Source organism: Chenopodium album, chromosome 1 (assembly GCF_948465745.1).
Source record: "Chenopodium album chromosome 1, dcCheAlbu1.1, whole genome shotgun sequence".
NCBI classification, from domain to species: domain Eukaryota; kingdom Viridiplantae; phylum Streptophyta; class Magnoliopsida; order Caryophyllales; family Amaranthaceae; genus Chenopodium; species Chenopodium album.
In genome coordinates this window covers 36,510,625-36,538,594 of record NC_137834.1, presented here as the reverse complement: position 1 = coordinate 36,538,594, position 27,970 = coordinate 36,510,625, and the positions used below count along the sequence as shown (strand labels likewise).

General features: G+C 36.6%; 1 protein-coding gene across 1 annotated transcript; it reads left to right on the top strand.

The window, feature by feature from the left end:
* The first annotated feature begins 218 nt into the window (after positions 1 to 218).
* Positions 219 to 20,964, top strand: LOC145555435 (uncharacterized). The gene is made up of 16 exons (XM_081617181.1): positions 219 to 568; positions 676 to 809; positions 2,357 to 2,414; positions 2,947 to 3,162; positions 3,966 to 4,241; positions 6,208 to 6,342; positions 6,416 to 6,541; positions 8,957 to 9,001; positions 10,413 to 10,517; positions 11,210 to 11,352; positions 11,443 to 11,566; positions 14,564 to 14,638; positions 16,445 to 16,816; positions 16,957 to 17,049; positions 17,214 to 17,370; positions 20,533 to 20,964. The coding sequence occupies exons 1-16, from the start codon at positions 341 to 343 to the stop codon at positions 20,778 to 20,780; spliced, it is 2,535 nt and encodes an 844-aa protein (XP_081473307.1). The 5' UTR covers positions 219 to 340; the 3' UTR covers positions 20,781 to 20,964.
* The last annotated feature ends 7,006 nt before the right edge of the window (positions 20,965 to 27,970 follow it).

Below are 27,970 nucleotides of genomic sequence, written 5' to 3'. Positions count from 1 at the left end.
TGAAATAGCATGGGTACACCTTAGAAACTCGAATACCTTAAGGGCATAGCTTAGAAAACCCAAAAAAAATTTAGGCGGGACAAAATTTAAGGAGAAGTTGACACAAGTACAATTTTTTTTTAAAAAGATGATGTCAGTGATTGTTATTTTAGTATGGATTATTATAGATAGTTGGGATTAATGAAAGTAAACGGTGAGAGTTAGGATTAATAATTACAAATTTTCTAAATAAAAAAAAAAAAAAAAAATCCTCATTCCGCTCTCTAGGATAAAAAACTTCTCATTCTGCTCTGCCCAGGTTACAATTTTGATTCCCTTTCCTTCCTTTTAAAACCTGGAAATGGCGGAACCAGCCGAATTCGAAACGATGTCGGAAAATCCCGAAGAGCTAAATTCCACCAACAATGGTGAACCAACAGATACCATCGATTTTACAGCAGCTAAACCGTCGACCGACAACTCCGACTCTGACTCCGATGATGAAAATGAAGCTCAACTCTTACAGGAGCTCAAAACCCTGGAATCGGAACTCTCTTGTAATCTCTCTAATTACGATGCTCATGTTCAGGTATAATTACTTGAACAAAATCGTCTATATTTTAATTTCTCAACAATTTTGAAACTTTTTCCGAATTTTTTGATATAATTTTTTTTGGGTTTTGCGATTGTTTGTAGTACATAAATTTGCTAAGGAAAATGGGCGAGATTGATAAACTCAGGGAAGCAAGGGAATCAATGAGCCAGATTTTCCCCTTAACACCTACAATGTGGCAAGAGTGGGCTAAAGATGAAACTACTTTGTGTTCTGGGTATGGACCTTTTTCTCTCTTTTGTTATGTAGTACATCAAATCTTGTTTATGGTTCATTTGCGGTTTTATGTATTTCAATTTTTTTTTTTCTACTGAAATAGTTTGAGCTGAGTTTCTTATGTTCGTGAAACTAATTTTTTGATCCATAAACAAATTTCGTTGAGGTAGGAGCAAAATCAGTACCGGATAAATTGTGTTAGCTTTCTTTGTTTTGAGAAGTATTATTTCTTGGGAAATTTTGGTGAGCTAGATAGTACTTGTTGCTTTTGGGTAGGCAGTAATGATGTAAATATATTGTCACAATTTAAAGATAATTGGGTTGCCCCTGGTCAACGTTATCTTAAGCATCTCTTCGATTAAGCAAGGCAAGGGGATTATGTGTATATATTTCCCCACAGGCTTTTAGTTTTTCCCTGGTTGGATGCTCATTGCCAAAGTGTAGTAGTACTGCTCTCCTTTGCATACTCATCACCAACTTCATGTCCACCAATTTGAAGTCATCACACCACCTCCCACACCCCCTCCCCGCCACAATTGTGAATGAATAAACTAGAGCTGATGGAGAAAAATCAAGAAAGAAGAGCATGCCATCACCCATCATCACACTCCACATTGTGGTAAAAATTGTCCTTTATGTTTCTATTTGTGGACGATAAAAACAAAACAACTTAAAAAAGGGGGATAGAGAGATATGGTTGGCTTGTAAAAATAAATACGTGTTTCTCTGATTTGTTGAGGCATTTCGGTGCAAGAAGCACATTTGTGCTCGCAGGAAGAGGAGTTTTTTGTGCGGATTGGAAAGGAATATGGGGAACAAATCCGTGCTCAACTAGACACGCCTGGCTGGTTAGCCAATTGAGGCATGTTTGTGTTGCATTGAGATTGAACCTGGACTGATTTTGCTTGTATTAACACATCTGTGTCATTGTTGACTGTCAGTATTTTTCATACTAAATTTTTGGTTAATCTGTTTAGAAACGTGAACTATAAAGTGCTTTTTTTTGGCTGGTCTAAAGTTCTTTGTTACCATAATACATAGATGAACTTTGAATCTTGGTCTCTTTCCATTCCTCATGTGTACTCAAAAGAAATTCCATGGCATATCTCTGTTCTACAGAAGAAATTCAATGCTGTTTCTCATGTGGTTTTCCCTCTCTTTTTATCTCCTGTAGCCCTCTTAGGTAAGTCTTCCTCAATCTATATTTGTACATCCTCATCTTGGGTTTCCACTATACACCGCCTTCATTTTCTTGCTCACTATGTTTCTGATATTTTCTTGTCCACTTTCAATTTATCACTTCTCTATGTTTACTTGCTTTAACTTTTTGCGGCCGGTTCCTTATGATGTCTCATGTTAGCCGGCACTATATCATTTTAGGAATAAGGCTTTGTTGTTGTATTATCTCTATTCAATACTACCTTGGGATTTAAAGTGTGGAACATTGGAAATGATTGGTGATTGTTTTCTTATTCATTTTGTTTTTATTCTTAATCCTGAAGATCTTGACTAGCTTATACTGTTGCATTATTAACCATTGTTTGCTAGGCCGGAGGCTGTTCCAGCTATTGAAAAGATATATGAACGCGGTGTATCTGATTATCTGGTGAGCTGTTTTGCTTCTATATGAAGCTTGGTTCAGTGAATATTTGGGAGGCTGTTATATGATACTCTCTTTGTTTGGAAGTCGTAGTCAGTAGTCACATCTATTTAACGATGTCTGGAAAAATGTTGTCACCTAGTGTAAAATTTTAGTGATTATTCAGGATTTTTGGGTATACCCCAAGTTAATACTGAGTTATCATGTGAGTTTTAGAAGGTTCCAATTTCTTATAAGGCTCCTTTAAAATCGTGATTGTGTTACATGTCACGTACTTAGTATTCCATGGTTAGTGTTATGCAGCATATATATTTGAATGGAGGGAGTTGATGTTAAGCATGCCTACCGTAGTGCCATGCCATTACATTATGGCCTGATATGTAACATAGGTTAGTATCATTTCACAAAATTTCTTCACTGACAATTACTAGTACTGCATTTGTTGCTACAGTCCATTATCACAAGAAATTGCTTTCTGTAGTTGTAGTACATGTATTGAATCAAACAAATTGATAGTAATTTCTTATTACCTCTGCAGTCTGTCCCTCTTTGGTGTGACTACTTAAATTTTGTGCAAGAACATGATATCTCAATCCGCGAGTTTTCTGCTTCTGGTGTTTCAAAGGCAAGGAACTTGTTTGAGCGTGCTCTTACAGTTGCTGGCTTGCATTTTTGTGAAGGCAGTAAAATATGGGAAGCCTACAAAGAATTTGAGCAAGCTATATGCCTTACAATTGATGATTCTGACATCGAGGTGTGTTTTGTGATCTTTATATTATCTTACATCATGATTTACTTTTTGCTGCTGTACTCTTTTTATACATGTATCTGTTCCTCACTTATACCACCTGGAGGTTTAGACTTGCTCAACATGTCAATATTCATGTGGCTACGGATTATGTCACATACTCATGCAGATCACTATTTGCTTGAACAGCACATGCTTATGCAATAAAATGAATTCCACAGGGTGGATATCTTTAGAATAGGTAAACCTCAGGAATAGAATTATGAAGATGAATGATGCAAACATGTGATGTAGATAGAAGGTACCATATTGTCCCGGTTTCAAGCTATTTAGATCGTTATAATTGTTTACTTGTTTAGTGATGCTGAAAAGTGGCATATTGCCTCTGCATCCCTCTTCTTGTTTCTCTTGCATGTTGATAATAAAAGCAGCCTTTACCAAGGGAAAATTTAAAGTTTAGCTAAGGAATGTCTCTTTGGCTCTGTTCATGTTTCATAAGTTATAACCATTCTTTAGGGTATGACAGTAGTCACTGATTTCTATATTTTAGTCTATTACTATATGTGTTGATGTGCAACTGAGGTCTTCATAGGTGTCTTATTTTCTCTAATTTTGTTCATTAATGATACTATTGGGATGTTAATTTCTTGTTTCAATTATCTTTTTTGTTACAAAGGGCAGAGGCTCCATAATGTTATAGCTTAAGTTCAATGACACTTTGTTTAGATATTATTGAATTAGTTTAAATCATTATACCTAGTCTGCTTTTTTAATTCATCTTTATAATTTTAATGCCCCTTTTTGATCAGGGGAAAGAAAAGCAAATTCAGCGTGTTCGAAATATATTTCACAGGCAGCTATCTGTTCCCTTGGCCAACATGAATTCAACGCTTCTTGCTTATAAGGTTTGGGAAGTGCAGCAGGGAATTGATCTTGATGTTAACTCCGGTGACTGGGAAGGGATTTCTTCTCATGTTGCTTCTGCTTATAAGAAGGCATTGGAGATGTGTGATGCTCGCAAAATTCTGGAAGAACAGATTTCTAAATCTGATGTACCAGATACAGAAAGAATTCCACTCTTCAAGGTATGAAGTTGGAAAATATGTGCACCTTTTTTATGCTCATTGATGATGGAACGTAGATGCACACATTAGTAGGAACATGTTGTATCTCCTAGACTTAATTTCTTATATGTTCATTGATGATGGAACGTACATGCACACATTAGTAGGAACATGTTGTATCTCCTAGACTTAAATACGCTCACCAAAGGAACTTATGTTTGGTTTGCAAATTGATACTGGTGTTTGCATGTGTATGCTTGTTGACTACTTAGGCCCTATTCTCTTCACCTTATCACAATGATATTAGTAAAAATAATTTTAGTTTAGTTAGTTTAGTAAAAATAATTTTAGTTCATTTAAAATAAATTTTTTAATCAGTAAAATCATTAAATTCAAAGAACAAAGTCAAATTTGAAATAGTAAATATAATTTTTAATCAGTAAAAATAATTTAAGCTCAACAATTTTTTTTTTCAATAAAAATAATTTTGGTTTGATAGAAATAATATTAAGAAAAAATTGTTTTTAATAATTCCACTTTTGGCCGATTTTCTTTAAATAATCCCTACTTTGAATTATTTAGAATAATCTGAACTTTAGAGGTATTTCATTTTATTAAGCCCAAGTGATTGCTAACCTATTAAATAAGTAAAAAAATATATTTTTCTTCACTTTGACTTTGGTCAACAACCAAACCAGTCCACCACTATATTGACCTCCCTCCCAGCCACCACCTCCCCTTCTCCTACTACACGAACCCTCCCACCCCCCTCCCTTGGCTGCCTTCCCCTATCACCGGATTCCCCTCCCCTAAATGAGAGAAAAAAGGGGCGGTTGGGTGGTGAGTGGGCTGTTTCGAGGTTAGGGTTAGGGGTTAGGGAGGGGGCTGTTTTGAGATGGGGGATTGGGAGGGGGGAGGTTTCCGCGGTGGGGATAGAGAGGGAAGTTGGTTTAGGAGGGGGCGGTTTCTGGGGTAGGTATAGGGACCGGGGTCGGTTTCAGGTGGTGGGGCTTGGGTTGGGTGCCATATTTGGGTGGGGGTGGGGAGGTTGTGGTTGCATCCTTGCAGGTGGTGGGGTTGGGATTATTTCATAATAATCCAAAGTTGGGATTATTATAAGAATATCAGCTATAGTTAGAGATTTTTTATTCCAATTTTTCCCGAGTTAAACTCAAGTTAAGTGAAAATCAGGTGAAGAGAGTCTTAGGATTTCAAGTTGCAGAAAAACTATATTTTTAGTTGCTATATTCTCGACTTTCTTGTTTATTATTTACAAGTTCCTTATAAGGTGTTAATATTACGATATTGGACATATATCGCCATGAGGTTTCTTAATTCCATAGCTTCTTTCCCAAGTTAATGTTTGTGTGAGTGCATCTTTTGTGATTTTATTGTGCTAGGTGATTTATAACGGTTAAATTCAGTTTTTATCTTCCAAAATTTTAAAGATACTGCACAAGGGTTAAGGCACAGTTGCAAACAACCTCAAGAATCAAGATAATGATGTCGTAATATCTTCATAAAATCATAACTATACCGGTAACGTTAAGTTCTGTAAAAATGTAATTTTATTGTAAAAACAATTTTATCCTACTGGAATTTTGGCTTTGACATTGTTGTTTTTCTTAGTCACTTTGTTCATCCAATGTTTTAATTTATTTTCCCTTTTAAAGGAACTGAATGAAATAAGTTATGGATTCGGAGGTCTTAGCTTAGCTTTGACGTTAATTACACAAAGGCTAAGCTAACTTAAACTCTTGGGTTGTTGACTGCAGCTTAGTGTTTATATAGTAATGTTCATTTATCTTGCCTTTGTATTTGACTAATGGGTTTATGATGTGCTTGACAATACTTTTGTGACCAAATGATGCTTCATATCTGGTTTTAGTAGAATGTAAGGACTATAATTTTTATTCTGTTTATCTCCCTTTAAAACTTATATTCCCCATTTATTGGTTTTGAGATGTATTTTGTTATGTTTCCACAGAAATACTTGAAATTTGAAGAGACTGCAGGTGACCCTGCACGAGTTCAGATTCTATATGAACGTTTGATAACCGAGTTTCCTATATCCAGTGATTTGTGGATAGACTATACTCGATATTTAGAGAAAACGCTCAAGGTACTTTCTCAATCATGATAGGCTTATTCCATTTTTTGAATTAGTTGATCATATTAATATCTGTTTATTTCAGGTTGGAAATGTTGTAAATAATGTTATCAGTAGAGCCACAAGTAATTGCCCTTGGATTGGCGAACTCTGGGTGAGGCAGTTGCTTTGCTTGGAACGGGCTCACGCTTCAGAGGATGAAATTTCCCTGGTATGGATGTATGATATGGTGTAATTCTCATTTGAATGGTTTTGATTGAGATATTTGCTAGCTTGTTTGTTCTCAAATTTTTGTAAACAATTTATTCAGTGATGTTGGATCTGAAGCGTTATGTCAATAACATCACACTTCTTGTTTTGGTGTTGTTATGACTGTGATGTTTTTAGCATTATTTAGTTGGTCTACTTTATTTACTACAGTTATTCTCCACTTGTAATTGGAAAAAAAACTCGGTCGTTCCGTTATGTAACGCCCGCTTTGTAACGGGTTTCAGAATTGCCGTTCCGAAAAAGGCCGTTATATAACGCCGAGTTGAAATTCACACCCACATCGGCGAGTTAGCCGCTCTGTAACGGTAGAACGCCGTTCTGAAACCGTTACTTAGCGAGTAATCGTTTTGGGCTTGCTGAAATGCTCAGAAACAGCCTCACATTTCTTCGTATTAATGCTAACATGGCGGAGAAAGAGAAGAAGTGAGGAGCAGGGGACCGAAGGAAGTACAATTTATGAAAAAGTAATTAAAAAAGTTGAGTCAAATAGTCACATGCTGCTCCACTTTTTGTCTTTTTTCAACATTTTTACTGCAGTTGTGACAGCCTAGGTTGCACTGATACGGATACGGGGACAAAAACGGGTACGGATACGGGGACGGGATACGGCAAATTTTTTTTTTCAAAATACGGGTACGGCTCGGATACGGCAAAAAAAAATCAGCAAAATATAAATCCATTAAAAAAAAAAAATAAATTACCATACCCACTACCAACATTTTGAGACTCCATTCAACTGCACAATGTAAAAAAAAAAAAAAATTACCTACTGACATTCTCATTTAATGTCACTACAATTCACTATATTATCAACAACAAATAAAAACAATTAAAAAAGAAAACAAAAGACTTACAGAAAGAAAGAAAGAAGAGAGTCAGAAAGAAAGAAAGAACTCAGAAAAGCAGGAAGCCTCGCAGGTGGGTCTCCAGCGAAGAAGAAGGTGGGTCTCCGGCGCCGCCTTGAACCAGGCGTCGGTTGTTGCAGCCTCCAGGCGAGTCTCCGGGTCGCCGCCGTCAATCAAATCGCACAGGGAAGGAGAAGATGAAGGAGTTCAAAGTTTTAGGGTTTGTGAGAATTGGGGGAAATCGAGTATGAGATAAGTTTTGTTCTGATTTGGGGTTTTTTTTTAAAAAAAATTGGGCTGGGCTTCTTGGGTACGGCGGAAATTTGGATTTCCTGTACCCGAAACGTATCCGATCAAGACCCTAGCCGTCCCCAAAATGACGTGCTGTACCACTTTTGATGGGGACGGATTGGGGACGTATCCTAGCCGTCCCCGTCGCGTACCCGTCTCCGAGACGTTTCGGGTACGGGAGACGGCAGCCCAGAGCCGTACCCGTGCATCATTGGTGACAACTTTGTTCCATCATCTCTTTTACCCATTTATTTATTTTACCTTTATGGTGAGCTATGACCCATTAACTACCTCTCTTTACCCCTTTTTTTAATAAATAGTCTGGGGGCTTCTAATCAGAATTGAAATTTAATGTTTGTAATAGTTTTGGGCATAATATGGTATAGATACAAAGCAGGTGAATTAATAAGCTCAAAATTCTACTTGTGTAATTTTTTTAAAAAAATTCATGCCGCGAAATCTGCGATCTGTTCTATTCAACCGTTACAAGCCGTTTCCTCGACAACGCGACCGTTACCGCAAACGCGACCATGACCGCGTTTTTTTTTCCATGCTTGTAAAGAATCCTGAGACAGAAGTCAAGATGAACCTTCTTGCTACAGCTTCCTACAGATCGAATTTTTTTTTAAAAAAAAAAGCTTAGTGATTGTTGACTGCAGCTTAGTGGTTTTATAGTAATGTTCATTTATTGAGATCCGTTTCATCTTTCAGTAGATTTGACTGAATTGGCCGGCCTACCCATATCTATTTAAACCTTCATTCTATTATTTAGAATGCTTAAAAAGGCTTCTTGATTTGTACCTGGGATAGTTATTCTTAGATTTTCTTCTCCGGGAAAAGTGAATTATCCTGGTCACAGCTTTTCCCACTTTCTTGGATGTTGACCTTATCCGTGTCAACTTATTGAAGAATAATGAAGACATAATCTTGACTATAATGTATGATGTATAAATTTAATCGTAGAGCAATTAAGCTTTTATCTACTTCTGAATCACTGGGAGTTTTGCAAAGGAAGCTTTGTTGCTTGATGTATCCGTTGACACTTACATTATATTCTCAGTTTCGTTGACCTTTTGTTGACTTTCATTATATTGTCATTTTCGATGGATTTTGTTGAAAGTCCATAGTATGTTTGCTTCTTTGTTTTAATGATTGATTGCAATTGTTGAGTATCTTAAAGCTACAATATGATTTTTTTTTTTTTTTTTTCCCATTGTTAGGTATTTGAGAAGGCCCTTCAATGTTCAATTTCAAGTTACGAGGAGGTATTTTCTATGTTCTTTTACTTCATTATTATTTATTTTGTTATATAAAAGAATTATATTACCATTGGTCAGAAAGAACAGTAAAGTATATCACTAGATCTCAATGCTCGAAAAAAAAAAATGATAGTGGGCCATGGGCTGTGCATGGTCATAATTTTCAAATTTTGGGATGAGCTCGATACAAGCATGACGGGTCAACCTATATATATATATATATATATATATATATATATATATATATATATGTATATATATTGGGGTCCGATGAGAAGTGTGCTTAATGTGAGAAGCGTGAGAAAATGAGGTACATTCAAGTGTTACTATAGATACATTAGATATACACTAAGGATACAGTTTATCTACACCATAAATACATTATGCATGCCCAAAAAATAAAATAAAAACAATAACTATGTACTTCTCTTTCTTATTTATACCAAAAACTTTGAAATATCCAACATCCCATTGTTTAAAAGTTAGTGACGGAATTCTTGCAAATAAACATCCAACATCCTATATATTTTATGCTCTTTCACAGTTACATCAAAGATCAAAAATACATACATTAATGAACCATTGTAGATACATCAAACTTAAAGTGCAAATACATCAAGTAGATGTCATCTATGACTAGGATAAATAAAGTATTTAAAATTGAAAAACCTTAATGTCAATTGACGATTGGGATTAATCCACAAATAGTAAAGAGAACTTGGAAGAATTATTCAGATATGCTAGTCAGGTATTGCAGCTTCGACAAATCTTGCTAAAGTATATATTAGTAGTTTAATTATGAATTTGTCCACAATAATAAGATCCGAAAGCTTGATACCAAAAACAGAAGATAATTGAGAGGGGAGAAACTACAATTACCTTACTTTATTGATTGAAGTTCAAAATCTTTATTGTTGTAGCTTAGATGAAGAAGATAATGATGAGGGGGGAAAGCTAAATAGTTTGTTTCAAAAAAATTGAAATTATAAACACTTGTATTTCAATAATAGAGATATGAAAAATGAAGAAAGATGAAGAATTCGATTTGAGATACAGATAACCATAAATTGGAGCTAATTGATCCAATTAAAAGTTTTCAGAAGTAGCTTATAATAAGTCGTGCGTTTTCCTCTCTAACAAATGCTTACAGATCCTACAATCTTGACCATTGATATCAATATCTGCTGGTTGAGATTACTTCTCACCCTTCTCACCTAAAGAAACTTCATGATCCCTATGGCACATCACAACTTGGCACGTCGGCCAGGTGGTGCTGTGCATGGGCTTCGTTCATCATGCTTGTTGTTTGGTATCTGTATTTGTCCTTTAAAATTAATAATTTCATCTTTCATGCTCACACAAGATGTCCTACCATATTTTCTGTTCATGATGTTCTGACACAAGAATATTTTTGTAGTATCTGGAATTGTTTCTTACTCGTATTGATGGTTTGCGGAGAAGAATTTCAGTATCTGGTGAATTGCAGGTCTTGGATTATGCTGTTATCAGAGATGTGTTTCAGGTTTGTTTAGCCACCAGTCACATGTTTCCTCTCATTATGATTCATTTGCATCTCACATTATCATGTGATCATAATTTTCCTTGCAAATATGACTTTTATGATTTGCTTGTTTCACTTCAAAATTTAATATTTGTCATAAAACTGTTAGAAATCAAATTTGTTGATGTGCAGTGAACTCTTAGGTCTCTATGCTATGAAAATTAGTTGCAGACAGGTTATTCCATATTTTTTCTTCATAGGTTTTTCCTGTTATATGTGTTTGTCATTTCTTCATCTGATAATGCTGTATCTATCTCTTGGAATTTTATTTCACGGGTTGCATGGATCACATACTCTGTTTTCCTCACCGTATTAACGTTTAGGCCAATTTATCAATTTGATAAGTTCTGTTAAGACAAGTTTAGGGTTCTATAAGATAAGATAAGTGAAATCTAGGTGAAAAGGTCACTACCTTAAAGAGTTAAATGTTGTCATGTTTCCACAAGATTTTCTCTTTTGGTAAAATAAATTTTCTTATGTAATGCCTTTTTCCTGGTCTTAGTAACTTTTGTTGCTTATGGTACTTATTTAATCTCGATCTTTTTCCTGGCTTCCTAGGGAGCCTATGCAAGTATACATCCCTTCCATCTTTTTGAGGTTTGGTTTTTGTGTATATAGTGCCACCGATTGACACAATTTGCTACTATGTCCAGCGTGCATCAGATTACTTATCTTTACATCTAAAAGGCACAGATGCTTTGTTGCGTCTTCATGCTTATTGGGCTCATTTGGAGCTGACCCTGGCAAATGATATAGTTGCTGCTCGCGGAGTTTGGGAAAGCTTGCTGAAAATAAGGTTGGTATATCCCATGTTTGGGGGCGTAAGTTATTGTAAGTTGTGAAGTTATTTGTTTCCTTTACAGCATTTGACATCTCCTGTGTACAGTGGCACCATGCTTGAGGCTTGGCAAGGTTATATACAGATGGAGATTGACAAGGGAAATCTGAATGAAGCAAGATCATTATATCGGAGGTGCTATACGAAGAGATTTCCTGGTTCAGGTTCACAGGTATATTTTTTTCTCCTTGGACATTCAGAATTCCTTCTTGTACTCATCCTTTATAGGAAAAACATTTTAGTAAACATGAAGATTACTATAGGCTAGGATCTGTTTCAAATCAGGCATTTCTGACTGCTCCATTGTTTGTCAAAGAGTGATGAGTAAGTGGCATTATATTTATCTTTATTTATTTATTCATTTTTATGAACGTGCTTCTAGTTTCCTCTAACTTTCTTCTCTCTTTTGACTTACATAAATTTGGTTAGTCTTGTAAATTTGATGAGTATGTGATTCATCATCCAAGTTTCTTGAAGGAAATTGGTATATCAGGCTTTCTTCATTAAGAAGTTTTTTGATGGATAAATGCTTTAGTGCTTTACTAAGATTACCCTACCATGAAGCTGATCCTTATTCTTTTCTTGAAATATCTGCTTTAGTAAGATTATTAGCTTCATCCAAGTCGGTTCCCTTAATCTGATTGTTGTTGTTAGCTGTCGTTTGGAATTTGGACTAATGTATTGCATTTTATAATATTCAATCAATTTTGTGGTTTTCCATTGAAGACTTCGGACCCACGTACTAATATTTATAGATACATCGCTATTGGTTTACGTGGTTACAATAATAAAATATAGGCTATTAATAAATTTTAGATAACCAAAATTAAGGGAGCTAGTGTCTGAGTTGTATAATTTTGTATTAGATGGTGCCCTACCAAGTTTATCCTGGATCTGCCACTGACCCCCTCCCTCCTCTTTCCCAATAGATATTTTGTAATATATTAGCCTAAGGAGAAGAGGGGGTATTCTAGGCGATATATAGTTAGTTGTTAGACTTGAGTTGGAGGAAGCTTGAGCAACAAAACAAAGGGTGGGAGTTAGTCTATCAATAGAAGATGTTATGGAAAGAGAAAGCATGATGAAAATTGATGGAGAATTTGATTTTATTTGTCTTATCATGCTTAGCTTTAGTTACTGTCTATCCACTCTAAAGCTGGGATTGTAAAAACAATTGTTTGTTTAAATGCATCAACATGACAATGTCCTACCAAATATCCCCAAATTCACTTGTACCTCAGTTCTATATTTCTGATCTCCAATTTATTACTGTGTTGCTGACTTGCTGTAGGTTATTCTATGCTTGTATTGTATTCTGTAGACCTGACAAACGGGTCATGTCGTGTCATGTTCGTGTTCGGGTCAATCATAGACGGGTTGAAGACCCCCAAACTCTGACACGACCCGTTTAATAAACGGGTCAGAGAGGCTAAATACGAACACGACCTGTTTATTAAACGGGTAACATGAATTTAACACGTGTAACCCATTTAGCAAAACGGGTCGTGTTCGTGTTAAAAAACTTAGCCCGATTTTCTTTCCCTTTTCTTTGTTAGTCGGATTTATCCGTGTCTCCTTAACAATTTCAAGCTTTGGGTCATCTTCTTCTCCATCAATTTGAGTGGATTAAGGCACATTCCATCTAAGAATGAAACATGAGATTACGGAAGCAAATTAGGAAAATGATGAACAAACTAAATTAACTAATAGATGAACATAAAATTGAAAAGTTGTATAAATTGATAATCATACAAGAAATTATCAACTAAAATAAGGAAGTAGATGTTTGTGCAATTACCTTGAGATGTTTGTGCGTGAGATATTGAGAAAAGGGTAGAATACTAGAATGACGGAGAAAGTATGAAACAGTGAAACACCTTATATATGACGGCTAGGTACTAGGTAGAATGTAAATTTAGGTTAATATTTTTGGGGCCATTTTGAAGTATTTGATTTTTTATGATTTTAAACAGGTTAAACGGGTATACAGGTAAATGGGGTTGACCCGAACATGACCCGCCTATTACTTTCGTGTTATAATTTTCAACACTAACCCAACCTGTTTAACTAGTCGTGTCGTGTCGTGTCAACCCTCTTAATTAAACGGGTCGGAAACGCTCAACACTACCCGCTTTTTTCATGTCGTGTTATCGTGTCGTGTCGTGTCAGTTTTTGCCAGCTATTATTCTGTAAAATTATTGCTCCCTGTTTTTTTAATGTTTGTTCCATTTGGTATTTGCACAATTTCCAATGTTATAGTAATTTAAATATCTTTAGCTACATATTACAAAAATTCTATAATTTTCATATCTAGAAACAAAAGGCATGGTGATTAATTTTGACTTTTTATATGGAAGGAAGAGAAAAAAATGAGAGAGGTTAGTGGAGAGACTGATGGTTGAGGCTGAGCTCTTACATGGGCAATTTAAATCCTTTGGAGGGAGAGGGGGGGGGGGGGGGGGAGAGTATGGTGATGTATTACCCTCATATTAAGGGGAACAGTTACTGGCCAAACAATTTAACCTTGATCCAGGCTTATGGTTGCAGCACATTATTTTTACCCTTTAACTTTGTTAGTGTTATGCTTTCTATTTATAATCTATCTTGTCTTTTGAGTCTAGTCTTGCTTTCTCAAGCCAAGGTACCAGAAACTCCTTTCCTTTATAATCTCAGGCCCAAGAAGGAAGAATGAGGTTTAAATTGCCACCAAGTTTGCTGTCAGAGGAGTCTGCCGTTGCTGGCAGTTCTTCCTTTCCATTTCATCACTTCAAAACCCTTGCCATGAAAATATTTCTCGTGTATCATCTGCTGCACGTCCTACATTCATTTTCCAGAAATTGAAATAGGCACATCACACTAATCATTCTATTATTTTTGAAAAACCTAAAATATGAATATACATCTTCTGGATTTTGGATCTATATAACGTCTCTGAATACGAGTATACCAATTCGTATCTGTATTTCTAATTAGCAGGCACATTATATGTAAGTAGTGTTGTAGAATTTTCTCAAAAAAAGTACTTCTGTAATAGCTTACTGCTAAGTTTTTTTGCTTTCAATATTTATTTTTTGTAATCTCGTTGGTTGTATAGTTTGCTTGATCCCTTTGTAGTGGATGGAAATATACATGCTCTCTGTCCGAATAAGAGTGTCTGTTATTTATCCAGGACATATGCCAATCTTGGTTACGGTTTGAGAGGGAATTTGGAACTCTGGCGGATTATGACTATGCTGTTCAGAAGGCAAGTTTCTCTCTCTTTTTGCTCTTCAATTTAATGTTGTTTAATCGTTAGTGAAAATTTGTGCATTACTTTTCACATTTTGATTGTGTTAGAAACCAAGCTCTTTCAATTTTTATCTTGATTGTTTGTGAAGAGCCAGATGCTCTTTTTTCTTTGGCCAGTTGTCCTAGAATTTATTTATTTGCTTGTTGTGTAATGATCAGATAGCCCTTGTTTTGACTGTTTTCATGGTGGACAGAGAGCCCCTAGGTCTGGGTGCTTGACTGGGTAATATTATTGCATAGATGACATATTAAGTTATCAATTAACAGCGTTTGGCCAGATTCTCTTCTTTAGTGAGTATCCTCATTCTTTTGTTAAGTGGAAAATGGTCATTTTGTTTTTTGGCCATTTGCCCTGAAAACAAACTCATTCACTTGTTATGTATTTAGCTGTTAAAAACTAGCTAAAAATAAGACTATGTTAATGTTGCACTAGTAGCCCCTAGGTCTGGGTGTTTGGCTGGGTAATATCATTGCCTAAATTCCGTTAAGTCGAGATAAAGAAGCATCATGAAACCCTATCCCCTGTCCACCTTAAGTATAAGGCCTATGGATGAAAAGAAAAGGCTCCATAATCTGGAATATTTAGACATGATCACTTAGCTGAAAGATGTTAAACAAACCTTTTAGAAAAATTCCCACACAACTTTTTATTCCCTTTGTCCCTTTTTGTTTGCCTTGTATTCCTTCTGGGGTGTCCGTTTAAGATTGCTCCATCACCTAATTAAATAAATAATCCCACTTGCAATTTGCAACCTCACCTGCTCTGTTTCTCTCTTTCCTCGTCAACTCCACGTGCAACCCTATGTGCGCAATTCTTGCCTTTGTTTCATGAAAAAGTGAAATTTATTTTATGGGACAATAAAAAAAAGGGACGTATGGAGTACTGTGTAAAATTGGAAAATAAAAACATGAAATCAAACGAACATGACAGTTGTACAGCAACTTAAAAGATTGTTGAGTCTGAAGTCAGATGACTGCAGTAAAGTGTCAGGGCAGCATAGCTTCTGAGGTGGCGGAATGACCTATAATTGAAAACTGCGTATTCTGAACAGACTGAAGAATATCCTAAATGGAAGGCAACATAATGATAACATACACAGGTGGAATGGAGTGACAAAAGCAGATAGCAAAGGCATATCTTTGGCTTCAAAAATAAGTGAAATCTTACACTGTATGATTTCATGTGAGTTGGCCAAATGATTTTAGGCGAAGGAGAGTGAAGAAGTCAAGTGCACTAGTGAAGTTTAAGATATGACTACTTGGAAATCCTTATTGTACATGAGCTAAGAAGTTTTCTAAAATTTTATAGGGACAGAAAATTTCGTTAATGCTTTCTTTTGCAGATCGAGAAAAGCCTCCCCCCCCCCCCTCCTACGAAAACAAACCCTTATTTGGATTGCCTTCCTGTTTTCTGTGACCAGTACTGCTTCCCTGATATTCCATTTAAAATTTTGGGCTTTGTTATTACAATTTCCATTCTAAAACCGGTTATAATTTTAAGCCCTTTCACGTTCTTCTCCCCATGTGCTCGTCTAATCATGTGCTCTCATGGCTTGTCTGCTTCATTGATTGAATTTAGTTAATCTGTCAATTTCAACTACCTTATTCTGGTCTAGTTTACTGGTACATCTCCCTGAGCAACTTGAAAATTTATCTAGAACAAGTGGAGTTTATAGATTTATTTTATGTCATATTATATATATTAAGGAATTATGCAATGCTTTACTTGCTTGCTCATTTATGCGGCTATGCATTGCTCCAGGTTTCACCACGTTTGGAGGAATTGCAGGTATTTAACTTGCAGCAAGATAGCAAAACTTTTGTGACTGCTGGAGATGTTAGTGAACATTCCTCCAAGAAAAATGCTCGTGAAAAACGAAAATCAACTTCAAGTTTGTTGGAGGATCAATCTCCTTCAAAACGACTGAAAGACGTGAAAGAAGCCTTCAAGGAAGGGACAAAAAAAAGTCACAACAAAGATGTTTCTCGAACAGCCACAGTGGAAGAGACTGAAGCAAATATTAAAAAAATGGATAGCACTAGCAGCAATGAACAGCTTATGAAGCAAACCATGCATGGAAAGGCAATGTACACAGATCAATGCACAGCATTCATATCTAACCTTGATCCCAAAGTGAGTTGATACCGTTATACCTATCCTTTATACTTTTCTATCTATATATGCTTTCATTTTCTCCCGTCGCCTTCAAGTTCCACATGAGAACATCAAATGTTTTGAGAAATGTGGTGTCAAATTGTTAACAACTTGTGCAGGCAAATTATGAAGATCTTCGCAAATTCTTTAGTGATGTCGGTGGAGTTCAATCTATCCGAATATTAAAGCATAGGGATACTGGGAAATCAAGGGTAATTTTCTGTCTTCTTTACTTGTTATATGCTACTTCTTCTCATACGTTATAATCATTATATACTGGGATAAGGTAAAAAATAAAGTGAATGCTGCTTACTTTCCCTTATATACTACAATTTATGATGGAAACTATCTAATTATATCACTCAATGTGTACAAGGGTCTTGCATATGTGGATTTTAGTGATGATGCACACCTTGATGCTGCTGTGGGGAAGAACAGACAGTGGTTACTGAAGAAGAAATTAAGTATTGCCAGATCAGATCCTTCTAGAAACAAAAATCAATCAGCCATACGCCATGAAGTTGACAGAGATGGTATGAATTCTATAGTGCTATTATTCTCCCATCCTCACCCGCCCCCTTTCTTCTATCTCATTGAGCCCAATAAGAAAGAGAAAATCGTCCAGGTGCATGAAACTTTACCAAATAAGAGGAAAGACTTTGAAGTTGAATAGTCATCTAAACTTAACCAAATCATCCTGGTGTTTGTCAAAGTTTATTCATTTCCATGCATCATTTTCTGCTTAAGCCTTTGAGATTATGCTTTCATATATTGTCGAGGCAACAATTATAATTTTTTATGTTGGGATGAGCAAAAGTATTTGAAAATCCAAATATACAACACGATATGTGGACTGTTTTGGACGAGCATCCAAAATGTTTCAGATATCAATTCAAATATTGATTACTTAATTTCAGATTGAAATCAAATATTCAGTTTGAGATATGCACTTTAACCTTATTATTTAAAACTACGAGTATTATGCTACATTGTGGTAAACAATCAATATACTACCTTCATTTCTAAAAGTTTTTAACACCTTATGTTTTAGCCCGTATCAAAAAGTTCATGAAACTTTTACTTTATTCTTACTCCCTCTCTTCTTCTTCCTTTTTTTTAAAAAAAAAAAAAAATGTATATTTTTTTAATCAAACTATCTACAGGTCATATGAAATGAAGTAATAATTGGAAAGTGATCCCTTTGTAACTTTAGGTAGGAGAGAGAAACTTGTTTATAAACTTTGGTATTATTATATTTTATGTAGTGAGGTTAGAAGTGATCAACAACAAAGCTTTAGTCCCAAAATGATTTAGGGTCAGCTAACATGAATCGTCCAAGGAGCCATTTGATAAAGAAAAAGGGACATAACAAAATATCAATTGAAGCGTTTGAATGAAAGATGTGTAAAGTGAGAAAAAGAAAGAGCATCCAAGTAAAAATTAAGAGTGTTAAAAGAGAACCAAGAATAAAATTTAAGAAAATTTTAGAGAAGTAGTAAAATCATACGAGTAATTAAAAACATAAAGGTTTGAGAAAACTTTGGCAAAGGAAATCAATACAGTTCGAATTGGGTAAAATAATAAAAGCATTTATTAAGATAAAATAAGCTAAAGTATGTATATATAATCATGACACCTCTTTGATGTGAATTTTCTCTCTGCAACCGCCTTATCCAAAACTATATTTTCCTTATTCCCCAAAGCACCCATCACTTTCAATCAAACTCTTCCAAGTTTTCTTAGGACTTTCCCTACTCCTCACGATCCCAACACTTTGTAACCATTCAAGCATCCTTACTGGAGCCTTACTTGGGCTCCTTCTAACATGGCCAAACCGTTTAAGCGGTTCTCCCTTTTTTTGTACTCAATCAATGTAACCCCTACTTTATTCTAAATTATCTCGTTCTTTAACTAACCCTTTCTTGTATGACCACACATCCTTCGCTGCATTTACGCTACATTCATCTTATGCATATGCCATAGTCTAACATTTATTCTGTACTTATTTAGCAAACCAGGCCTAATTGACATTCAGTAGAAATCTATGAGCCATGCTGGGATCACATAAAAACCTCAATGCATTCTTCCCTTCAACCAACTGGCTTTGATCCTGTGAGCAACATCTGCATTTAATTTTTCAGCTTTTTGAATAAAAGATCCCAGATATCAAAACCGTGGACAATCTTCCCATTCAAGGTGAACACCCTTGCCTCCTTGTAAGAAGAGACAAAAGTGTAAATATTCTTTATCATTAGGGGGCGTTTGGCACGAGGGATAGGGATAAAGAGGATAAAAGGGTGGGACAAGGATGGAGGATCAGTAGGTGGGATAAGGATAAAAATGATGTTATCCTTTGTTTGGTATGGATTGGGAATTATATGGGGATAAGCAAGAAATTTACTTAACTACCCTTACCCATATTTCTCCTCTTTCTTCCTCCTTTCCTTCATTAAGGGTAAAAATGTATTTTGCCTCATTAATTCTATTCTTGGAGGGATAACTTGCATTTTTATCCCTATCCTCACCTCCTTAGTTATCCCCATCCCCCAAAACAAATAAAAGAATATATAAATCCCTTTCTTTTTATCCCTATCCTCCTCTTTTTATCCCTCCAAACAAACACCTTCTAAAGGAATAAAGCAAAAATTGGAAGATAAAATAAAGAACACATCAAATCGAACAAAAACAAAAAACAAAGGGAGTACTATCTTACCTTTCTTAACCCATGATATCTAGACCTTACCACATTCATCGTATTTACACCCATCCACCTTTTTATACTCTCTTAAATTATCCACTTTTTCACTCCCACTATAAATTTGTGTGCAAAAAACTATGTTAAGAACTTTAGAAAATAAAGGTATTAGTATTAAATAATTGATGTTTGTATAATAAACAAAAACACAGTTTAATAGTTAAAGTAATACCGAGACTATAATATGTGTGTGCGCGCACGCATGTGTGTGTTTTTTTTTTAGTTTCTATAATTTATTTATTTCATTACATTGTCAACTGCCTTTGTATTCATATTATTTGTGCTCATCTGATGCATAAAGTGTTGTACATACTTTGAAGCATAGAGTTTGTAATCAATGTGTGCATTCTTTATCTTTTTCTATATCATATGTTTGTTGAACTTGTGCTATACTTCATCAATCTTAAGAAATTATGAAGGGTCTCTATTTAATTTTGTAAAAAATGATTACTTTTGTTTTCTATCCTGTTACCTAATTATACCCATGTAATGATGTGACTAAATCTTAAGTGCACTTCATGTCTGGGAATTTTTATTTGGTGAACTTTATAAAGATCTTTGGAGGGAAAAAAAAATTATGTTATCTTCTGTTTTTCCTCCTTCAACTCTCAAGTAGGAGGTTCTTAAAAGTTCTAGCTGATTTGTACTTTTGTACCTTGCCTCAACAACTGGAGGATGGTAGAGGAGTTTCATAGGATTCATCATTTGGAAGTTACTAATAGTCTTTTTATCGGATTTATAATAAGATTAGCCAGCTCTATTAAGAGATTACAATAATTGCCCTTCTTTCTTTTGCTGTAACTTACACCACTGATTACAATAAAGTGTCGTTAATGATGTATTTAATGGAGGGAATACTTCTCTTTCCTTAATGATGTTTATTTGACCATTTGCTTCTCACTTATATGATATCTTGCCTTTTTCCCCCTTGCTTCAATAGGTTCAAAGATTCCATCTGGGGATCAAGCAAGAACCGAAAAAAACCGTTCTTCTGAGCCATCTGTTGATCAGTCATCTTCTAGTAAAGGGCATGACATTGATAGAGTCCAACTCAAAGGAAAGAATACATTTGCAGTTCCGCGCAATGTCAGGCCTCTTGGATTTAAAGCCATCAAGCCAAAAGATGAAGGAGATGATGAGAAACCAAAATCTAATGATGAATTCAGGAACCTGCTGCTTAAAAAGTAGCTGAGGCATTGTTTTTTTGAGAGGTCAATGTACAGTTATACTTTTTGTTACTAATTTTAAGATGTGAAAAATTATTATCCTAGTATACATCTGTATTTGAGAATCATGTCAAAAGCTTTCATTTTTTTGGTGGGAAATTTAAATGGGAAGACCTAGCTATAGAATTAACCAGCTATAATGCCTATGAATGTGTTTAGAGTTCTATTTTTTTCAGTGTGCGCCTATGTGGGTGGTTTCCCAGAAATTGTCATCTGTTAACTCTACACAACATATGAAACTTTTAGTTCTAAATTGCAAATGAATATGGAGTCTTAAAAAATAGGTAAGAAATATTCCCACAATGAGTTTTCTACCTTTAAAACAGTTGAGCAATTTTATTTTATTTTATTTTTATTTATTTATTTTTTTTTTTTTTTTGACACAAGTTAAGCAAATTCTTAGTATATGGTTATTTACACCCCTAAAAACAATATTTGTTTACTTATTATTTGCCCTCGTTGATATTTTTGTAACACACTAAAATAAGATTATATTAATAAGCTAGAGCCAAGTTTAGAGTTGCAACAAACACCTTTGAATTAATAATACTCCCTTCGTTACAAAGTAGGGGATTTTGAACTCTTAGGAAAAATATTGAAAGCATGATTAATGAAAAATAAGGGCATACACTAAGTGTTGATCCAACCTCAAAAAAAAAAAAAAAAAAAAAAAAAAAAATTAAAGTTCACAACCCAGCAACTTGAATTCACAAACCACAACCTAGCACCACGAAACCACCCAACACCACCATCTAGCGCCACGAAACAACCCACCACCACCATCTAGCACCATGAAACCACCTAACACCACCACTTAGTAGTGCAAACCAACTAATAACCCTACAGCACGAAACACCGAACCTACTACAACCCACCACTACCCACAACTCCAAACCCACAACCCACGAACCCATAAGCACCAAAATTACAATCGACGGACCCTAAACCCAGAACCCACGAACCTAGAATCCACGAAACGACGAACCCAATGACGAAACTATTGCCTTCTCAATCATCAATTAAAGCTTTAATTTGTCAAATTTAACCATGAAAACTCTAGATCTAGAGTTTTCATGGTTAAATTTGACCATAAAACCTTCAAATATGTGCTTCATTGGCAATGACGAAACAACAAGAAGAGGAAGAGAGAGAAAACGAAGGTGGCCACAAGCAAAGGGACAAAAACAATGATTTCCGACGGTGGTGGTGGTCGCCATAGAATGTTGCGGTCGAATTGAGGGGGGATGAACAGAGAAAGAAATTTTTAGGTTTATGAACAGAGACTGGAGATCGGTGGTGGTGGTTGTCAATGAAGATGAGTATGAATTTAGATGGAAGGGGTATGATTTTGGTGGAAATAATTAAGTTAATCAATATTAGAGCTGTTATTTCGGGTATTCAAGTTGGGTTCGGGTCAGGTCAAATCAGAACTTGGGTTAAATTAAGATCAGGTTATGTCGGGTCAATCTAGCTTTAGATCAGGTTCAAGTTCGGGCCGAGTCAATTTCATTTCAAGTTATAGCGAGTCATTCACCTTTTCGAATATAGGTCGGGTTCAATAATTCGAGTCAAATTCAGATCGGGTTCAATTTCATGTTCAGATTGTATTGAGTTGAGTTTGGATGGGTTAATAAGATGGTACATTCGGGTTTGGGTTAGTGTTGAGTTGGGTTTTGGTTTAAGTTCAATTCGAATAAATATCAATGTGGTCAAATTGAACTATATAATTACGCCTTCCATAATTTGGTCAAGCATCATCAAGATTTTATTAAACCTATATACGAGTAATAGAGAGCAAGAGGTATTGTAGGGAATATTTCAAGCGTTAACCTAGCTTGAACCCCACTGTGATCATACACTAAAGTACGGTGGCTTCCAAAGGGAAAGAAGATAGAGCAAAAGAGTCGCCAACAAGTTTTTTTAGGAACTTGTAAACCGTTCACGAGGTGAAAGTTACACCCCTTAACGATCCAAGAGATCGTCAACTCCATAAGGTCCTGAACCAAATAGGGTTCGGGGATGAAGGTACAAATCCAACCTAAAAGAGATTGAACATGCCCTAACAATAGGCCTCTACTTTATTCTGATCGTATTCATGTGCGCTTTTTGGCTAACATGCAATCAATAGGTTTAACCCTAAACCTGTTTATCTATGTTGGTTGAATATTAATGCACAAATAAATCTATTGTTGGCGATCACTTGAATTATAATCAAATTAACCCTAAACAAGATTATTAATTATCTTATTAAGCGTGATTACAAGTACAAATTCCCTTTAAACATGCATAAAAGGTGTGATCAAACAATAACAATAAATATCATCAAGCAACAATAATAATAATAACAAAAATAATCATAAAAATAATAATCATCATAATTATATTAAAGCATAATAATAGCAAGATCCTAGGCATGATACTAACAAGATTAATAACAAACCCTAGCATGTCACTAAGCATATAAAAATCAAAGCTTTAACCCTAACATGATACTAACATGAATATTAGGAAGAATATAGGAAACATCATACTTTTAATCATACTTAATATTAAAGTTACCCTAGACATGATACTAGGAATCATAATAACAACCTAAGCATGATTTCTACATAATAACATCAATTAAACCATTAAGTACTTACTTGGATGCCTTGTACCTCTTTCTAATAACAAAATACACACGTTAGTAACTTCAAGGAAAATAATAAACACAACAATTAAATTAAATAATTAAAAGAGAGATTTGGGACCAAACTCTCAGAAATTAAACCTTTCCCGTCTAGGGCGAAGGCAACTTCGAATATGGCTAGGTGTATCTAAGTCTTGCGAATGCGGAATTTTGTATTTGAGAGAAGGCTAGTTTAGAAAAGAGAGAGAGAGTAATCAAGAAAATCTTGATGAGAGTTGGTGGATGAAAACGGAGTTTTTAGAAAGCTATTTATAGAGAAAAATCAGCCAAAAAGATAAAAAATCAAAACAGAGTTCTGACGCGTAAAACGAGGTTAACGCCAGACGCTGACATCAGGCGCTAAGGCTAGCGCCAGGCGCCAAGCTTAGCGTCAGGCGCTAATGCTGGCGTTTGGCGCTGACTAAGTTTTTGACGCGTTTTCTTAAAATCATATAGAAATTGCTGTACAGGAGGATAAAATCGTATTTTCCTTAAAAAAGTTCTTTTATTCTGATTAAAACTCTAAAAAGTCAACAAAAGTCAATTTATCAATGCTAATTAAATTAGGAATGAAAAGAGCCTTCTAGAAGAATCTAGAAGACTAAAACCATTCCTAATTGCATTAGGAATGATAAATCTATATTAGGCCCTCCTTTAGGTCATTGGGCCGCATATAAGGCTCAAACCAGGCCCAGTTCGGTAATTTGGCCATAACTTCCTCAATATTCATCGGAATTGAGCTTATAATATAGCGTTTGAAAGATCTTTTCAAGCCCTATCCATCTACACTACTATTGGACCCATATCATGGACCAACCAAACTGGATTGGTTGTTTTCTTAAAATAGGTTTTCAAAAATAGAGAGAAGAGAAAAGAAATTAAAACTATCCGCAACACTAAACTTTCCACACTTTCACTTCATTCGATTATGATTTGACGTGAAAGGTACTCATCACTGGGTTTGGTTTTGGGGAGACACAAATGGGTGTCTACAGAAGCCCCCACTTTGACTGAGTTTGGAGAAACACAAGTTTTGAAAACAAAAGTCAAAGTATCGATAGGGACGGAGAATGATTCAGAACGTTCTGCAATCCTAAATCATTCTTGCAACGCCGATACCTGCAAACTAGCGTTAGTTAAACAGATAAAAGAGTTAAGAAACGCGTATCTTGCACCGTCGAGCACACGTCTCTGAAAGTAACCGATTTGCTGCTGCTTTACTGTTGTATTTAATTTGATGACCTCCTGCAAGCTAGAGAATGCCATCCCGCTTGAAAACTGCTACGCTTGTAACTGCCTCCAATTCCACCATGATAATCTTCCACAAGCCAGGGAACATTATCGAAGATTGCTTCGCTTGAAACGATCCTCTTCCGCTTTGTGACCATCTTCCACATCTTAGGGAACACGACGAAGACAACTTCGCTTGAAATCACCTTCAGTTGTTTGTGACAACTCTCCGCAAGCTAGGGAATGCTGCCGAAGATACCCTCGCTTGAAGCTATCCTCATTTGTTGCGATAATATTCCAAAGAAAATTACCGAAGACCCCCGCTTGTTGATCTTTAAAAAGCTCACTTGAACTTTGCTTCCGCTATGCCTATACGTCGGCGCTTTTACAGCTTTGAACCTGTATGTTGGTGCCTTTTGCTGAATTACGAACCAGTATGTCGGTGCCTTTCCGAATGAGCCAATGCTTAGGCGCTTTAAGCTAAGTGAGACGATCTTTCATCAGGTCGATCACTTTATGTAATCAAGCCGATTACTAAAAATCATGTCAAATTGCTTCGAGGGGCTAATTGGCGTACCAAGGAACCCAAAATATACTGCAAAAGATTGGAACATCCGTACTGAGTGGCTAAATGTTCTGGCGCCGCTGAAATAACATCAGCGCCGATTATCTGGCTGTAGCGCCAGACGCTGGAGCTAGCGCTAGGCGCTAAAGCCTATCGACTGACGCCAAGGTCTAACGCTTGGCGCTAGAGTCGGGTTTTCCTTAAATACCCTTCTCTTCCTCATTTCCGTTGCTGTTCTTCGCGTTTCTTGCTCGAGAATTTCCAGAACTTCATTTGATCCGTTTTTGCTCGTTTCTCAACCAAATTCGCTTAAATTTGTTGCAAATCAAAGCTCATTCCATCCATTTTCCCGATCTATGTAAGTTTCCTTCAAAATCACATCGGTTTTAATGAATTTTGGATGTGTTTATTCCCAAATTTCTTGAAAATTCGAAATTTAGAATGCTTAATTCTCTTTGTTTACCAAATTTTATGCCATGAAATTGCTTGATTATGTTTATATATTGCCTTGGGAGTAATTTGAGACTTGTTTGACTCAATTTGGTGAAGAAATGAACGAATCACCATTGTTGAACCTCTTAAGGCCGGGAAAACAATGTGGCTTGTTCTTGATGTTTTTGCTAGCAATTGTTGTCCAATTTGTCATAATAATTACTATAGTATTGCAAGAAATTGTTTGATTGCTTGAAAAATGTCGTGCATGCTCAATTTGAATTTGTGCTCTGTTTTAGTACTACGTACTCTGTTTTTTTGCGAACATAAAATCATGCGGCTAGGCGAACCTTAGATACCATAGAACCTTAATTTATGATAATTCTGCACAATGTAGCATGGCTAGACAACGAGGTTCTGGTTCACGGTCCCGAGACGTTTGACGGGAGCATGAGCCCGTAGAGGACGATGCTGAACCGTCCACTTCGCTCAGCCGACTCCCTGAGTGGGATGAGCGGACCTTGTACTTTTCTCCTGTCCACCACATCTCTGAGAGGGTGAGACGGGGCATCACTGTTGGGCGGACACGCTGTCATGGTTCCGATTATGACGGCTTGGGCGATCTGTACAAGATGTACATCGCCAGAGATGATCAGACGAGACTTTTATGGGAGTCTTGTGGTCTTACTGCGTTGTTCGAGACCTTCGAGGCAATGGTTGCCTCTAGCGGGGGTCACCATGTAGTTCGTGCTCTGATGGAGTTCTTTTGGGACACCACCAACACTTTCCACTTCCCCTGGGGTGAGATGATGGTCACTCCTACCGACTTCAGTCTCATCACAGGACTGGAGTTTAGCTCCGTGCCATTGCCGTTCGACAGCGGGATCGGCGTCTTTTCTCCTGAGGTCGAGGAGCTGTTGGATCCGATTGCTATTCGGGCTCGAGCTGAGGTAGAGTCGACTCAGTTCAGCGCTAGGGGGATTCGCCGCTCGACTCTAGTAGCGGCTTTTGACGATGATGCGACTACCCGAGAGCAGCGGGTGCGCATCTTTGCACTTATCTTGCTGTCAGGGACGTTCTCCCCTGACAAGGGTAGTAGGGCGCTGCTTTACTACCTTCCTGCCGTCCGCGATCTACACCGGATCGGGACTTATGACTGGGCCAGCTTGGCCTATGCTGATTTCATTCGAGCGCTGCGGGACTCGTGTCGACATCGGTCCTTTGGGTCGAATGTTGCTTTGTCCGGCTTTTGGAGGGTCGTAGAGGTATACTTTATTTCCTATAAAGTTTAGCTCTACATTTTAGTTAGCACTTACTGATAACTTTAGCTTCTTGTAGATCTGGTTCTACGAGTACTTCCCCTAAGCTGCGCTGGCGAGACCGTCGCCACGCAGGCTTCCATTTAGTGCTTCCTGGGGAAGCCGCCGTGTGGGGATGTCCACTGCATATGTCCGAGATTGGATCATCTCGGTATGATTCTTTTCTTATTTGACATTTTGTGATGCCTTAGATAGATTCTTTCCTGATTGACGCTCTTTGCAGGAGCTTGAGGTGTTGTACCGACCGTGGGTCGACTTGGCAGTCCCTGGGTTAGCCGCGCAGTATTCTGCTGAGCGTCGCTATTTCTTGGGGACTTATGGAGCGGCTATGTATCTTGGAGAGAGGGTTGCTATTCAGCATTCCTTAGGCCAAGGATCCTCCAGCTACTGTTGTTAACTTAAGCTTGCCTTGAGCAAGCTCCGAAAGGAGCTTGAGGGTAAGATGCCTTCTTCCTTTAGGCAGCAGCTGATGAGTGGCATTTATGCCACGATTAAGGCTCATTTTAACGGCTTTTTCCCCTACTTGTGGCTTGTTTGCACTCTCTTTCTTATACTTAGTTCTCTTTTCTTTTATTTGTCTTATTTCCTAGATTTTACCTCCTTTGCCTATTTTCTACTTTGATTTCCTTGCTTGTGTCTTGTAGGAACCGGGGTCTTCAAAGAGGAGAAGGGAAGCAAGTTCAAGAGGAGGTGTGGTCGAACCTCTCAAAGGTTTAGTCAAATTGAGGTGTGACCGAAGCTACTCAAGTGTCCAATCGAATCTCGAAGGCAGAGTCATATCAGTTTTCAACATTTTTGTAGGAGAGGTCGAACTTTGGCAGAGTCATATCTGTTTTCAACATTTTTGTAGGAGAGTTCGAACCCCAAAAGTTCGACCAGACTAGGAGCAGGGAGGTTTGACCGAACCTACCCTTGGTTCGGCCGAACTTACCTAGATG

What these genes read in the sequence shown, in the direction of transcription:
- LOC145555435 (XM_081617181.1), top strand. Translation starts at nt 341, where the DNA reads ATGGCGGAACCAGCCGAATTCGAAACGATGTCGGAAAATCCCGAAGAG. An exon ending in GAAACTACTTTGTGTTCTGG is followed by an intron (nt 810 to 2,356) that starts GTATGGACCTTT and finishes ATTGTTTGCTAG; the next exon opens with GCCGGAGGCTGTTCCAGCTA. An exon ending in ATGACTATGCTGTTCAGAAG is followed by an intron (nt 14,639 to 16,444) that starts GCAAGTTTCTCT and finishes GCATTGCTCCAG; the next exon opens with GTTTCACCACGTTTGGAGGA.